This window comes from Hirundo rustica, chromosome Z (genome assembly GCF_015227805.2).
Source record: "Hirundo rustica isolate bHirRus1 chromosome Z, bHirRus1.pri.v3, whole genome shotgun sequence".
Classification (NCBI taxonomy): Eukaryota; Metazoa; Chordata; class Aves; order Passeriformes; family Hirundinidae; genus Hirundo; species Hirundo rustica.
Genome location: NC_053488.1, coordinates 83,576,766 through 83,592,670, shown reverse-complemented (window position 1 = coordinate 83,592,670; position 15,905 = coordinate 83,576,766). Strand labels below are relative to the sequence as shown.

Below are 15,905 nucleotides of genomic sequence, written 5' to 3'. Positions count from 1 at the left end.
CGTGTTTGCAATCACAGATCCTGCAGATACTATATATGTGCAGATGTTATACACTGCGTTGATTTGGCACAGCCTGGTTTTTGGCAGCAGGAGGGCTACAGAAGTGGCTTCTCTGAGAAGCTGCTCAAAGCTTCCACCAGGTGCCAACCCCTCATGGCTCTGAGGATGGACATGCTCCTGGCCCAGTTAGAGAGGCTGGTAATGCCACTGTGATGACATATTTAAGAAGAAAATCAAAAGAGCATAGTTTTTTCTATCAAAACAGAAGGTTTTTCCCCAGGGGTGGAGAGGCCCCGCCGGGGCCATCCCAGCACAGCCCATGGCAATGAGCTGCCGCAGCCGCTGCCATCTCGGTGCGGTCTGCAGCGAGCCCTGCCTGCCTGGCCGCCCCCAGCCAGCTGCGCTGCGGGAGGAAGGGCAGGGGAGGCCGCGGCAGCTCCTCCTTCCCGGTGCCCTGCACCAGCACCACTGCAGTCACCACTGCCCACAAAACAGCAGCAGGGCCACCTGGCCGGCAGCAAAAACATGGTGAGTGACACCCCCCTTGACAATGAACCCAACAGAGACCAACCTCTCAGCACTGCGGGACCTTACAAGAATCTTTGAACTGGTGCAACTCATTGTAATGGTACCTATAAACAGCAGTTTTTCTTCTAGACAGAGAAGAGAAGGAGGTGAGAACATGTGAGGGAAACAACATGGAGACACCAAGGTCAGTGGAGAAGGAGGCAGAGGAGATGCTCCAGGTGTCAGAGCCAAGATTCCTCTGCAGACCGTGATGAAACCATGGTGAAGCAGCTGTACCCCTGCAGCCCGTGGGGATCCACGGGGAATGCAGAGATCCACCCACAGCCCATGGGGATCCACAGGGGATGCAGAGATCCACCCACAGCCCATGGGGATCCACGAGGGATGCAGAGATCCACCCACATACCATGGGGATCCACGGGGAATGCAGAGATCCACCCACAGCCCATGGGGATCCACGGGGGATGCAGAGATCCACCCACAGCCCATGGGGATCCACGGGGGATGCAGAGATCCACCCACAGCCCATGGGGATCCACAGGGGGTGTAGAGATCCACCCACAGCCTGTGGGGAAACATGGGGGGTGTAGAGATCCACCCAAAGCCTGTGGGGATGCAGGGGGATGCAGAGATCCACTTGCAACCCGTGGGAGAAGTGCTCATGCCAGAGCGGGTGGGTAGCAGAGAAAGCCGTAATCCAGTGGGAGACCCGAATACAGAGAGAAGATCCCTCTTTCCAGAGATGGAGAGAGAGGACCCTTGCTTCCAAACAAGAGCAGCTTGCCCTTAAGAAGACTGCACCTCATGGACAAGTGACCCATGTTGCAGCAGTTTCAGAAAGACTGTTTGCCCATGGAATGGACTCAGGTTGCAGCACTTTTGGCAGGACTGCTGCTCATGAGATTGGAGCCACACTGAAGAAGTTCATGGAGAACTGTCTCCCGTGAGAGGTACCCCATGGCATAGAAGAGGAAAGACTCCTCTCCCTGAGAGAACTGAAGATCTTGGGTGATGAACTGACCACAACCCCCACACCCTGTCTCCCTGTGCTGTCAGTGCGAAAGAGGGAAGGGCTGTGGGGAAAAAAAAATGCTTTAAAGGCTTATTTTACTTATAATTATCCTCCTCTGACTCTGTTAATAATAAATTTACTTTATACCTTAAAATTTGAACCTGTTTTGCCCTTAGCATGTTTTTCTCCAAGTCTTCATCTCAACACATGAGCCCTTTGTTAATTTTTCCCCCTCTCCTCTGCCCAGCTAAGACCAAAAGAAGGTGAGCAAACAGCTTTCATGGTGCCTGGCTTCTGGTAATTGTCAAACTACAACAACAAGCATATAAACCCCCATCAACAACCTGCCTGTATATTTGCATCCCTTCTTCTAGATTAACGTGACCCAGTCCACATACAAGCAACGAAATTTTCAGAGTTTCATGAAGTGCAGAGGGTGGATACTACACAGTGCAGTGCCACCAACCCCCAAGAGTGCCAAACACCCTGAGTTTTACCCACCTTTGGGGGCTGCTCTTTGCTGTGGCTTGTGCCCCAGAACACGTCGTCCTGCCCGGGGCTGAGCGGTGCGGTCACCATGTCTGACAGGGAGCTGCTGTGGTACACGTCCTTACTAGCCCGGAAATTGTCACACTTGAAACAAACAAAACACATGTTGAATTGCACTTCCCTGCCTACCTAACAGGCAGCAGTCTCAACAGCGATCAATGGTTCTGCTTGGGAGATAAAATATTTACTAAGCCTATCAGGAGTATTGTGTTTGGATAGAGCCCTACTCACCTTGTTCACTGTGTACTGAGTTATTAATTTCCAGCATGTTAGGCACAAATATCCCAAGGTTAAGGGTACAATAAAAGGAAATAGTAAACAAATCTGTTCTCTCTGCGCGTGTGTGAGTATGTATACACACACACACACCCCTTTCTTAAATCTATGGAGAAGCAAATAGGTCACTGGCAATGTATAGGGAACTAACTACCTGGATGATGCAAAAAATGCTGTGGAGTCAATGTGGCTCACTCACACCTGGACAATGCTTCCACTGCATAATTTCCGTAGTCTAATCACTGTGGGAACCCACCTCTCCTAACTTAGATGATGGCATCCGAGCTATTTTATGCATGGCCACCACCAACCCACAGTCAGTGGAGGAAAACTGCCAACTGCAAACACTTTAAATGCTCCAGTGATTTTGAAGGAATCCTGCTCCTCCTCTGAAACAAATTTTTCAATTATTTGAAAAAAAGAAAGAAAGAATAAACTTGAGAATGCAGTAAGAAAGAATGAAATTATGTTCAGACTACATGCTCATGGGTAAGTCAAGTCCAGGTGATCCCATTGCAGCTGCCTGTGTTTAAAACATCTCTAAAGGTGTCCAGTTAGAAGCACTAGGATAGCAAAACCCCCAGTAACAGCACAGGAAGGGGAAGGAATCAAGTTACTTCCTTACAAAGTCTTCACCCTAAGGAACAAGAAGTAAGCAGTGCAAAACTCAAGCTAAAATATTCAACATTTGGTCCTCTGATTATTTCTGTATGTAAAAGAAGAAATCTACACATGATGATCTGCTATACCAGTGTCTTCCAAAGAGGAAGAAACTCAGAGTTAAATGTGCCAGTTGAGAGTTCAGCCTTACTGAAACAAAAAATCCTCTTGGACACAAGACCAGGACAGAACACACAGAAACTCTGTCTGAGCTGGGCCTGTCTGCAGGGATTGCTATGCTAGAACCAGTTTGATATTACAGAAATAGAAGTATTAGAGAAATGCCTGAAGCTGTACCACTCTGTGCTTCACCTCATCTCATGTCCCATGGAGTGCTCGGCCAGTGCTCTCCGGGAGGTGTTTCTTCCTCAAACTCATGGCAAGATCAGCACCTCCAACACTTGGAGGCCTAAGAATGAAGTATGCAATTTTTGTCTGAATCAGAGTTCAAACTCGTGTGTCCCAACTGAGTTGCTGCAACTTAAACCAAAGCACCTGCAGTACACATTCCCCACAGAATGACTCAGATGAGTATTTTACTGATTTATCAGATAAGTCTATAAAATTCTCCAGTTTCTCCATCCTAAAAAGTAAACCACAGTAACTAGAATTTTACACAGCTTTCAAGAATAGGATTATGAACTCTCTATAACTGTACAAGACTAAATTTCATGGGAACAGTGTTCAACATCAATTAAATATTGACAGACAGTAATTCTAAAACTAGATAAAGATGTCTGAGAGGTCTCATTGCAACCTCCCAGACCAGTATGGCAAAGTCCGCTGTCAAAGCCAGTCCTGAGAACTTCACTTAAGTTATTCAGGTGCTTTTCCTGCCGTTTTGCGAAAATATGTTCTGTTGACTCTCTTTACAGAAAACAGCTTTTTCAGCAGTTGTAACATCTCATAATCTACGTCCTTTCAAAATACCTTTTTGTCCAACATGATTGTCTCTAATAACAGCTTTCAGTTAACCAGAATTATTTGAGCAGCAAAGTGTTCATCTGAAGTGATCCATTGTGGGTACAGAAACAGGTTTTGTAGCAGGTGTACTATTATCAGAATATAGGAGGATTTTCTTTTCCTTGCTACCTTTTCAACAAGATACATATATTTCTTTTTAAATTCCAGCCCTTGAGTCCTGCTGATTACCGGAAAACTATTTGTGTTTAAAAGCACAGATAAGCTTTGCTAAGTCATGATATAAGTGACTGAGTTAATCCAAACTCTTCCCAGTACGCCGGTTCTATGTAAAGACTGGAACAGACACCTGCTTCCACAAGCAGGCCAAAACAATCTCAGATAACCCCCAAAATCAGTGTTTGCTATTCCCCTTAGGTTTGTATAAGTAAAAAAAAATTAACACCCCCCCCCCCCCAACAATGATTCTAAACTACTGAGATTTGAGCCTTGTTTTTCTTGTAAGTAATATCTAAAGCATAGCAGCTCTCCTCGTGCACAAGAAACATTGGTAGAGAAAGTGTTACCTGCTGTGTTTCTTCAAACCATAAAGGGACATGTAACTGAGCTAAGGAAAAGAACACTTTGATCCACGAAATGATAACATAAGTTGATATAGCACAAAAGACTCATTACTAGAGTTAGTTTAAAACCATTTAGAAGCAAGAAGTTTTAAAAAGACAGGCTGCACTGCTTTTTGGATGATGCCCAAGTTACTAATTTGAACTGAATCTACATAGAGGAGATAGATTAAGTGCAAGTGTTGTTAGGAAACAGCATAAGGAAAAGGACTTTCTTAACTTCTGAGCAGATGTACTCTGGGATACTAAGGCAGTCTATGGCTTTAGACACAGCTAGCTCTTGTAATATTGTTAGTCTTCTTGCTCTGATTCAGTCACATCAGCCCACACAATAGAGAAGATCTATCTAGCAAATCCTATAGGAAAACCACAAGAGTTAATTAAAAATGGAGCTCATTTCAGATGTGAGCTAAATTTTTCCACTAGTCAGGCAGCAGGAGATCAGCAGCTGGGCAGAAGATCAGACTCAGTGACTTTGTTCAAGAACCCTCTGTGAAATTCTGCAAGCAGTTCAAAACAGCTCATCCCACACCACCACAACCAGAGAGCCAGATCTGCTACTGTACTGCAGCAAACGCAAACCTGGCACAAAGCAGGTGGAATTGGTAGTATCACACATTTCCCTCAGCAAAGAGATGTAAGGCATTGATATAAGGTTGTAAGGCATTGAGAAATCATGCTCCTTTCATCCCAGGAGCTGTGTTAAGTTGTTCAGTGAAATAATTCTGAGAGAGATTTGGGCATTCAGAATGTGCCACAAGATCTCACAGAATATGACTGTTGAAAATAAGAAATCATTTTTGTCTGAGCAGAGCAGTGCTGGCAGATGATCCCTCTCTGAAAAACCTGTCCGGAAGTTCTTCACTGCAGCATCCGTGATGAATTCAGCTTGCATTTTAACTCCACAATTCACTTTTATTTTAAATCAACTAGGCACCCACATACTGAACTTTGCAAGTATATTGTTGTGTCTTTTAATCTCCAGGTGACTACCTGACCCATCATTTGTATTGCATAAACACCTCATCCAGCTAATGCAGGCAGCATGTCCAAACATGTTGTCATTAGCATCAACAGCTGCTCCCAACCAGCAAAGGGAAAAATAACCCTTCAGGGGATTTATAAATTACCCATTGAAGTTCATGTGGTCTCCATGTGAACACAGCAGGCAGCAGCACTGATTGGCTTCTCCCTGTCCACATGCACTGTCAGCTGGAGCTCTGCCTTGTGAGGGGGTACCAGGGCATGTCCCAGTAGGGAGTGAAATCACACAGCAACCACTGTGCATCACTTGCTGCTGTTATCCTTAAGTAACACCATCACTCTAAACAGCACACATTTTTTGTAGTGTAGTTTCCATCAAGAAATGTGAAAGAAGTTGGTAAATACTGCTACATTCCTCACCAGCCCCCTCAGCAGCTCGGAGAGGTGCTAGAAAACAGGAAAGTCCTGACAGGGTGCAGAGGAATGATTGTTTGTCCCAGGTGAAGCAGCCTCTCATCCCAGGAGTCGCACCTAAGCAGGGCAGGACTATCCTCCGTACAGCCACTGTACTCCTGCAGAATCCCAAATGCCCTGCAATAAGCTATGGATGCTCCCACTGCTATTACAGGGCTGAAATATTTGCCTCGGGGAAGCTGCCAGCCTCTGCCCAAGGCTAAGATACAAATGTCCTTCTTGTAGACCTTGCAATAGCTCTCCAGTGACTTGGCGCTGCAAGCCAGGCCATCAACTCAGCCCACTTACAGTACTCGTGACTTGAAACAACAAACAGGCCCTGGAAAAAAAGGATGTGAGAAGACACACATAAATATTTTTCCAGGTAAAAGCTATCAGGTGAAATGAGGCCTTCCTGCTCAAAACATCCGCCTCTAGTGATTTTTCCATCATCACCCAACAGCAGAGCAGCCTGAGGAGGAAAGGCACAGGGAGGCTCTGACTCAGAGACACTAAGAGCCAGCTATTATCCACCTCCCAGACTCTCAGACTCACTCCAGGGCACAAACCTAAGCAGCACAGGGGAAAGCTGCTTCCCCTATCCTGCTGGGGAAATTCAGCTACTGGAGTATCTGCTGGGAAAGCAGCACGGTGAGCTGTAGGCAATCCAGCAGAGTCCTGGAATGCACAGAGGGTAACCTTTTCAGCCAGGTGATAAGACAGCCCTGCCAGGGGGGATGCAATACTGGTCCTGAGGGTTGCCTACTGATTAGGGGAGCTAATCAGCGAATTAAAGGTTGGAGGCAGCTGGGGCTGCAGTGATCACACATTGGTGGAGTTCATAGTCCCAAAGGATATGTCTCAGGCAAGGGGTAAAGTCAGAACCCTGAATTTTAGGAAAGTAAGGAAAGAAATTTGTATGATTAGGGTGGTGCAACACTGGAGAAGGTTGCCCAGAGAGGCTGCAGATGCCTCATCTCTGGAAACATTCAAGACCAGGCTGTGCAGGGCTCTGAGCAACCTGATCTAGTTGAAAATGTCCTTGCTCATGGCAGGAAGGTTGGACTAAGTGACTCTTAGAGGTCCCTTCTGACCCAAACCATCCTATGACTCTGTCACCTTTCATGCAGGATGTTCACCCGAAGTTCATGTCAAGCAAAATCAACAACGAGTTTAAGAAACATTTAGGATAATACAACCTGATCTCATAGTAATAAACCATAATTGCAGGCATGCTCACAGAAGCATACAGGCCCACACTGCTGCTTTGGTGAGGCAGCATGACATGCTCTGAAAGCAGCTGAGCTGCAACCAAGAACCCATCCTCCTCTGCAGTCTGACCTTCCCTCTTGGACTCCATGACCCGGTGCAGAATGAAGCCACAAGATGCCACAGCAGCACACAAAAAATGCCTAAGCCTGATCTGAATGTCACTCTCCTGTGGGTAGCACTAGCTAAATCCCACAGAAGCAATTGGAGAGATGCATACAAGAACTGTCCACCCATCCGTGCATCCAGGAGTCCAGCAGAAACTGAGAGCTGCCAAGAATAAAACTAGTGCTATGACTGTATGTCCTCTCTGAGGGGATGAATGAATGGATGAATGAATGCAAAAATGAAATACTATGTAAACTGTACCAGCAGTAAGATTATTCTGGCCACTGCACACCTTCAGAACAAGTGGAGACGTCCAGGCTAAATGAGTTGTGTTCTCACTTAGAGTAGTTTATTCCATTTTACTTGTTGTTTTGTTTTTCTTTTGCTCACATATGCTTACAGTCTTTTCACAAGAGAGAAAAAAACCCTGCAGTCCAAGCTACTTCCTTCAGACACTGTGAGTAGGGTGTTGAAAGGAAGGCAAATTTTTGGGCACATTGTGAGAACCACCCCTTCCAGAACTGGCAAAAATATCGGGAGCTAAAATGTTTTAAGTGAAGGATTCCAATGCAGAACTTCATCAGAATGTTTTCACTATATAAGTACTGTTTATATCCCACTTCTACCACTAACACTAAAGTTTTAAAAGACTCAAACTTTCCGGGCTCTATCCAGAGGTAAAATCTGATTCTGCATTGCTCCTTATTGTATCCCCACATGTTTACAGATTATTTCATAAAATCACTAAAAATCTTGATTGTTTACATGGTTTCACTCATAAAAGATTTAGGTTTGGACTTGTTTTGCAAAGTGTCATATACATTTATGGCACCATCTAAATAATACATCATCCAGGGATTGCAACAGCACTGTCAGTCAGAATTTCTGTGAAACATCTGAGAGTTTCATGGAATCAACGATCAGGTATCAAGCATAAAAAATAACTCTTATCTAACCCTGATCTGCAGGGCTTAAGTATAATTCCACATAAAGCTCAGCAGCACAAAACCTCAGAGCTGGTTTGCATAGGTCTCAGCCATTTGTGCCAGAAGGGAACTCTGTTTCTGATGGGTCGTCCTGCCTGGAACCACCCCTGGCTCCTCCTCCCCCGCCGGGGCAGCAGTACCTGCACTACCAGGGCTCTCTGTGGTGCGGGGGTGCAGGGGCTGGAGCTGCTCCCGGATCCCATCCTGGGCTGCGGGGTGGCCTCGTGTCCCAGCGCCGCTGGCCACTGCAGGGAGGGCTGGATGCTGTCACTCTTCTTTGCTCGGTCCTCAGCCTGGGAAGGACAAAAGCAGCAGCACATAGCACAAAGAGCCCCAGGTCTGCAGGCTGGATGCTGTCCCATGTCCACCTCCGACAGACCTTCCCACCAAGGAGGACAGCCTTGGCACAGTACAAACCACTATCTCCTGTCCACTTCCAACCCTTCCTTTTCCATCAAGTTTCCAAGCTGCAGCTTGGAGAAGGGCCTGAGTTTCCATCTGCTGTATTCTAGGGCAGTCCTTTGGCTGGAGGCTGGGATTTTAGCTGGGAGGAATCATCTGTCTATATTTACTTATCTTTGACAACATGGAGCCTGTTTTGCTGTGCATCAATTACCCCCTTCCACAGCATCGACATTGCTGCATATTGGTTTCTACCTTAAAACACTTTCAACACTCTGTCTTTTGGTATATTACTTGTACTGTAAAAAAGACTGAGGAACATGATCTAGAAGGAGTAAGTTTCCTGAGGGCATTGCTCATTACAGAAGTCTTTATCCTGCGGTTTTGACCCTACTACTCTTTTCAATTCTGTTCAACATGACTAATTCCCATTCTCTAGTGTAAATCTTTAGCATATCCTCTGATTCAGCAGGCTGGAAACAGCTCTACACAGTAAACTAGAGATTAATGCCATACAAATACCCTTATATCTGTGTCAGGGTGGGCATTCTTAATGCTATCTCTCACTGTATCTGGATGTTTGTGCCTGTACCAGAAAGGTAAGCATATTCTTAGCACAGCCTAGAAACTGCTGAGGACACGGAAAATGACTCCAACTTAGTCTCATAGATCCCCACTGTGGAAAAAAGAAGACCAAAATGTCAAAAAAAACAAAAACAACCCCACTTACTAAAACAAGCAACTACCATGAAAAAAAAAAGCCAAACACCATGAAATTCTAACCCCAGTGAACATGCTCTTGAGCCACATTTTCATTACCTGCAACTTGTAATAACGAACGGCAAATTTTACCATAACCAAGGAAGAAAATGTAAAAGCCAAATACAATCATTCACCCCCCAGCTCTGTGCCCAAGGGGAGCTGGCATGAAAGGCTTTACAATCCAGATGCAAACTCATGCAGGTGACACTGTGGGCTTCCAGAACTGATGCCAACCCCCGCCCAGGCTCTGAGCTAGTGCACTGTCAGCCCGAGTGCACTAGAGACCCTTGAAATCTGCCACTCAGCCCCCTCACTCTGGTGCTGGTGGGACCAGATTCAGCACAGACTGAGCTCATATCCAGGCACAGGAGTGCAGGGGAAAATTGTCCTGGTCTGCTGGGGACAGGATAAGCACAATGGCAAAGACAAGGAACTCCCAAGGGAGGGTTCTGCACCCCCGAACATTAAACATGAAGCTTTGGAGGGCTTAAGGATTTTTTTTGTTTGTTTGTTGTTAATGTCTCAATGAAACAGTAATTCTTGAGAGCTTCTGTGTATCAATGACTAGTCCTAGAAATGGGACCCCTAAAAAGTACAAACAAACTCACTCTTGAGTAGGCTACCACTGTCCCCCATGCAGGACCTTCTCAACAGAGGAACTAGCATTTCTGGCTGGCTAATGAACTGGAAAAGATCAGTATCAACAGGAGCAAAATCACTGACTTACCCCTGGTAAAAACAGACAGCTTTAATGCATTTTTAGATCATTGCAAATAGTTATGACAGCTGACAAAAAAGTCTCAACCAAAACCTGCAACCCTGTACTACCAATTGTCAATTTAGTGGAAGGATCTGTGACTTCCAAGAATTTCTGAGATTAAGCAAATAATATTGTGCAGTATCCTTAAAACTAGAATACTGTATCCATAATGACAAAAGCCTCATGCTCTGAACCTAAAAAGCAACTAATTATACTGTATTTCACCACTAAATTAAAAGTTAACAGTGACTGCACACTAAATTCTGTAACATATTTCATTTTGCCATCAAGGTGTCATTTACAAAACACATGCCAAAACCAGAGATGAGTATCTAAGACAGTATTTTACTGGAGTTTTGTCTTCTAACTACAATAAAGTAGAAAATAAATTAATCATCTGTGTTGTGTTTTCACCCATTAAAGGCCAAGAAGAGGCAAAGCTTTTCTATTTGACTTTGATGTTGTGTATTTAGAAAAAGCAGCTCACTCCTGTGTCCATACTCAACTTCCTCTTTGGCTGGAATAAGACCCAGCCCTCCATCATCAAACAAATACTGATTTCAACAGCAGTTCATTTAAATTCCAGTAACAATTTGTTATATCAGTCAATACAAAAAAGCCTTTAGAGGCAGGGCATCTGTGGTTTTGACACTTAGGTTGTACTTGAAACAGAATTACTCTCGTTTTCACAAACTGCTCCTCTAACAAGGAGCTTAATATATTTTGTTTTCCTGACTTCATGTTGCTGCTCGGCTGTCTGCAGATTCTATTCTGTTACTGAAATTCATCATTTCACCAATCCTAGCATTTATATTTAACTATTTATCAATACAGGACATTTCAGTTCAGGGAATAGCTGCAGCACAGACAGACAAGAAGAAGACAAAGATTGTACATGCTTAAAGACAGCAGTAAGGTGTTTCTAAGAAGCTGCAGTGCATTTCTCCTATTAACATGTGCATGAGCTCTCCTCATGCCTCTGTTTGGGCATTTTGGGAAGACACTTTGCCATGACTGCAGAGAACATCATATCCACTCTTCTATTGAGGAGACACCTGTGAGCTGCTGAGATTTTTGACCTAGACTTCAGTGACAAAACCCATCACACACCAGCTGCAGAGCTGGGTTAACCAGCTGGGATTATATAAGACCATGCTAGGAATGAGGAGATAACATATAGAAATGGACCCAGAGCTTTTCATGATGTGGTGACAGTGACAAGAATAAGTTGGTGGGTAGAAATACTGCCAGAGTTAGCAAAGGAGGAAAATGGATTACAGTACAGGCTGACTATATGTGGCTATCTCTGATCCATGAAACTTTATCCTGGGACATAAAGAACAATAAAAGGCATCACAGCCTGCTTGCTAGCACACAGGGATTTGTGCTAAGGAGGCAGGATTCCATTCTGTGCCTGGGTTAATTCTGTGAACCCTAACATCAGACAAAGACCTCTGTGAAACCTCAGGTAGTATTACCTTATTTCATGCCTCTGTGAAAGACAAGGGAATGACACCTACTTGACCAGAAGAACCTTGTTTCTCCACTCACCAATCAAACCCTTCTCTCAACTCAAGCAGAGACAGAACAATTCTTCCTTTCCCTTATCCTCTGAATATTAATGGAAACTGAAGACTGTAGCATAAGCGTGTAGTAAGACAGGCCACGCTCCTGATGTAGGGTTAAAGATCAGTATGCTCTCTGCTTCAGCATTCCTACAACATCATAAACTACAAAGCACCAAAATGCTACCTGGCCAAGACAGTACCTCTTTGCTCATGCTGCTTGATGGAGAATGCACTCCTGCATTTGAACTCTTGGAAGGTTCCTTCTTCTTCTGCTTGTGGTCATGCTGGAGAGATAGCAGCTGTGTCTGATCTTTGGGGAGAGTTCGGTGCATCTTCCTGTTGTGCTGCACATCTTCCATCTTCTGAAAGCAGAGAGTGATGAACCTCAGAGACAATGATGCCTTGGAGGACAAACAAGTTGCCTGCTGGAAATAGTGGCTTTTCAAAGAACAACGGGACCACAATTCCAGCAGGGCTGACAGAAGAGTCAGAACCCTTAGCAAGAGAAAGAATAAAGTGGCACCAAACACTGTTTGGTTTTTTAGACAGCAGGTCAGAAAATCGTATCTGTTCTTTTTACATTTAGTAAAACCAGAGGTCTTTAATCAAACACTGCATGTTTCTGTTTGATTACAAATCAATTTGCAGCTGAAACAGAAAAACATTGTGGCCAAGGTGACGGACTTGATAATGACAGTTCAGCACTAAAATTATCGTTGGCTACATTGTTTTTGTGAACAAGAAATGGTCCTGGTTACAATATGAATGCAAAATGGGGACTGGAGATTTAAGCTTAAGTTTAGCTGATGCTGGAAGCTCTCAGGGTAAAGGAATTTTAATCAGACTATTTCAGCACAGAGAAGCAGCACGGACAAAAGTGGGAGAGGCAATGTCGCTGCTGTAGCTAATGACTCAGTAACACGTAAGTTAACTCAAAGGAAGGCTGAATCTGAGAACAAGAGGCAGTATATGCAATAGTGAAGTCCCTCTGTGGTCCATGACTCAGAGGACGGGAACACCCTCAGGGAACTGAGAAAGACATCAGATACAGAACAGAGAGCTGCAAACTGCTGTCAGCAAACACCCTCTTCCTACCTGCTTCTTTTCTAATTTTCTCTGTCCATCTACTATGAAGTATTCATCTTCCACAGCCCTTTTGTCTTCTTTACCCCTTTCCTCTTTCCTCTGACTGACCTTTGCCTCTGGCCACCTCTGCTCACACTCCTGCTGCCTTCGTAGCTCCTGCTCTCGCCTCTGGTGCTGGAAGAAAGCCAGAGAATAACATTGCTTATTTTACTTTACTTTAGTACCCACCAATTACTGATGCCAGTGCTCATAAATCACAAGGCCCATTTCCTGCTCTGCAGTCACTAAAGGTGGGGGCACCTGACACACCACAGAGCAAAAGTGGGCAGGAACAAGCTGCCACCACTGTGACTGTCAAACCTGAAGTGAAACCTCTGCCCTTTTGCTCAGCTCAGGGCAGATCTGTCATTTATGAGGCATGTGAGATCTTGGAGTGTGTCCAGAGAAGAGCAATAGAGCTGTGGAGGAGTCTGGAGCACAGGTTTGATGAGGAACAGCTGAGGGAGCTGAGGGTGTTCAGCCTGGAGAAAAGGATGCTCAGGGGAGACTTTATTGCTCTGGACAACTCCCTGAAAGGAGGTTGTAGCCAGGTGGGGCTTGGGCTCTGCTCCCAGGGAAAAAACAAGACATGCCACGGGAGGTTTAGACTGGATATTAGGAAAAATTTTCTTACTGAAAGGCTGGTCAAGCATTGGAACAGACTGCCCAGGGAAGTGATGGAACCACCACTCCTGCAACTGTTAAAAAAAGTGTGTGGATGTGGCATTTAGGACCAAGACACAGTGGTGGACATGTCAGTGCTGGGTTAATGGTTGGACTGGATCCTAGAGGTGCTTTCCAACCTTAATGGTTCTGTGATTTTATGATTTAGCTCTGCCTCTAAGACAACAGTGTGCCAGGCAGCTGAAAAGGCAACCAGATGTCTTTTAATACCTTAAACAAAAGCAGGGCCGAGACTCTGGACCAGACCAACAGACTGCAAACTGGGAAATGCGTATGAGGAAGAAATGGGGATCTCTCACCACATCTGCCAGGGCTACCACCACCAAACCTACTCGAGCAAAATGCCCTTCCTCTTCTGCTCACAGAGTTCAGGGCGGGTTATCAGCAGGAAAAGGACAGAGCCCATCTAAAACCACTGTGTTCAAAAGTGACACAGTTCCTCCAAGGTGCAAGACTACGATCCAGGTTGAGTTGACAATTTAACACAGCCCTCTTGCCTTGCAAAACCTACTCCTTACAGGCACATTATTCACTTGTGATGAAACATGGAATAACAATACAAGCCAGCCCCCTACATCCTCCAGTCTCCTCCTCTGCTCTTTCTGCTGCTCGATGCGCTTCTGCCGCTCTGCCAGCAGCTGCTTCTTGTACTTCTCCTGGTCCTTCAGCTGCTGCTGCTGCCGATGAGGGTCAGAACGGTTTTTGTTCTCCTGCTGCAGCCTCAGAAATTCACGACGGAGAGTAGACTCCCCTGGGAGATTAACTATGGAGCTGGAACAAAGAGGAGGTTTGTCCATGACAAAACATAGCACTAAAGAGAGAATACAAGGTGCTTTGAGAATGTTTGTTGCCCTGTGCTAGCAAACCTTGATATATTTCCAGCAGCTGATTCTGCAGTCACACTTGGTGTGCTACAAACCAGCCTGAAGCCGATTATTGGGTCCTTCATCTGAGAGTTTCCCCCCTACTGCAAGGAAACTAAAGCAGCAGCTTATTACAGACATTTTACACTCAGCAGTTACATTTGACAGCTACAAAACAGTTAAAGCTACCAAAGGGGACCCAGGAGGTTAGGGATTCAGGGCAAGGTAAGAAAGCTGTTCTGGCTGAGGAGAGCTGCCTACAATGAGAACAGCTTGGGCAGTCAAATTTTCTATTTCGGTAATAAAATTAACCTTGGTTCTCCTTCATCTTCATTCAGCTCATCATCTTCCTCCTCACTTCCACTGTAATCATAGTCTGTTTCTTCTAAAAAAGAGAATAAACAAACACCAGAGGAGGATGCTGTTATTTAAGACATGATCTTGAACTTTATTTCTGAGCATTCAGCCTAACTACAGGCAAAGTAGGAACTGGAATTTAAAAGTCACGTGTTGTACTGGGAGGCTGAGAGGAGGCAAAATATCCACATACATAATTCAAAATCTAGTTCAGATAATGATTCAGGGCAGCCCCTTTACACACACCCACCTTTTCCCGTGACTGACTGTATTGGTTTTGCAAAACTAACCTACTTCCACAATCTGAAACAAATTAGGCTAAACCCACAGAGAAACCCAACCCCCACAGCACCACCAGCAGAGAGGTTCTTCAAAAAGACATTTAGATAGGACATAAAAGCTTGCACTGCCCTGCTCTGCACCTCTGTCATAGCTATGCTGAGGCCACCAGTAAATCCAGGTTTCCTTTTGTATCAAAGGGAGTAATTAAGTAAGCAAAAAAGAAAACAAAAGCTACTACTAGTTTTAGCAGAAAGTTTCAAAAGCTGACCCATGGTTTTAAAGTTCTCTTCAAGACTGAAATGAAGGCAGTTTTTAGGGGCTACCCTGCACTGCTGGGTGTATTACATGCTAAATTGGGACTTAATCATTCTTTTTTGAAGTTACTATTTGGAAGTGTGTAGCCTGGCAATTCCACACTATTCCACTTTTCACCGGAGTTTTGATTAAAAATAGCATTTTCAGGTCAAAATATAACTATTTATGAAGAAGTGACTGTTATCTTTGCACTCTTCCACCCCTCTCAAAGGCATTTGTGAGAAATTCTAACTCACTATCTTTCCATTCCAGTGTGCTTTGAGATTCATAGCTGAAAGAAGTGGCAGAATTTGAAACTACTACTAGAGTCACTAAATCTACTTTGCAACAGCAATTTCATTTTAGGCACAAATATTCTTGTTGTCAAATCAGAGCATATATAAGACACCTTCCAACACGATAGTGCTTTCCAAGTTTGCTC

General features: G+C 44.7%; 1 protein-coding gene across 5 annotated transcripts in view; it reads right to left on the bottom strand.

The window, feature by feature from the left end:
- Positions 1 to 15,905, bottom strand: part of LOC120765113 (mitogen-activated protein kinase kinase kinase kinase 4-like) — a 93,706-nt gene that overhangs the window by 30,623 nt on the left and 47,178 nt on the right. For 2 of the 5 annotated variants that reach the window (XM_040089449.2, XM_040089453.2), the window contains exons 11-16: positions 14,843 to 14,915; positions 14,243 to 14,438; positions 12,954 to 13,118; positions 12,059 to 12,220; positions 8,507 to 8,659; positions 2,042 to 2,173 (exon numbers count right to left, since the gene is read on the bottom strand). In XM_040089449.2, coding sequence (XP_039945383.1) covers positions 2,042 to 2,173; positions 8,507 to 8,659; positions 12,059 to 12,220; positions 12,954 to 13,118; positions 14,243 to 14,438; positions 14,843 to 14,915 — 881 coding nt within the window. The remainder of the gene's footprint in view (positions 1 to 2,041; positions 2,174 to 8,506; positions 8,660 to 12,058; positions 12,221 to 12,953; positions 13,119 to 14,242; positions 14,439 to 14,842; positions 14,916 to 15,905) is intronic. The other 3 variants (XM_040089450.2, XM_040089451.2, XM_040089452.2) reach the window with 3 other exon arrangements.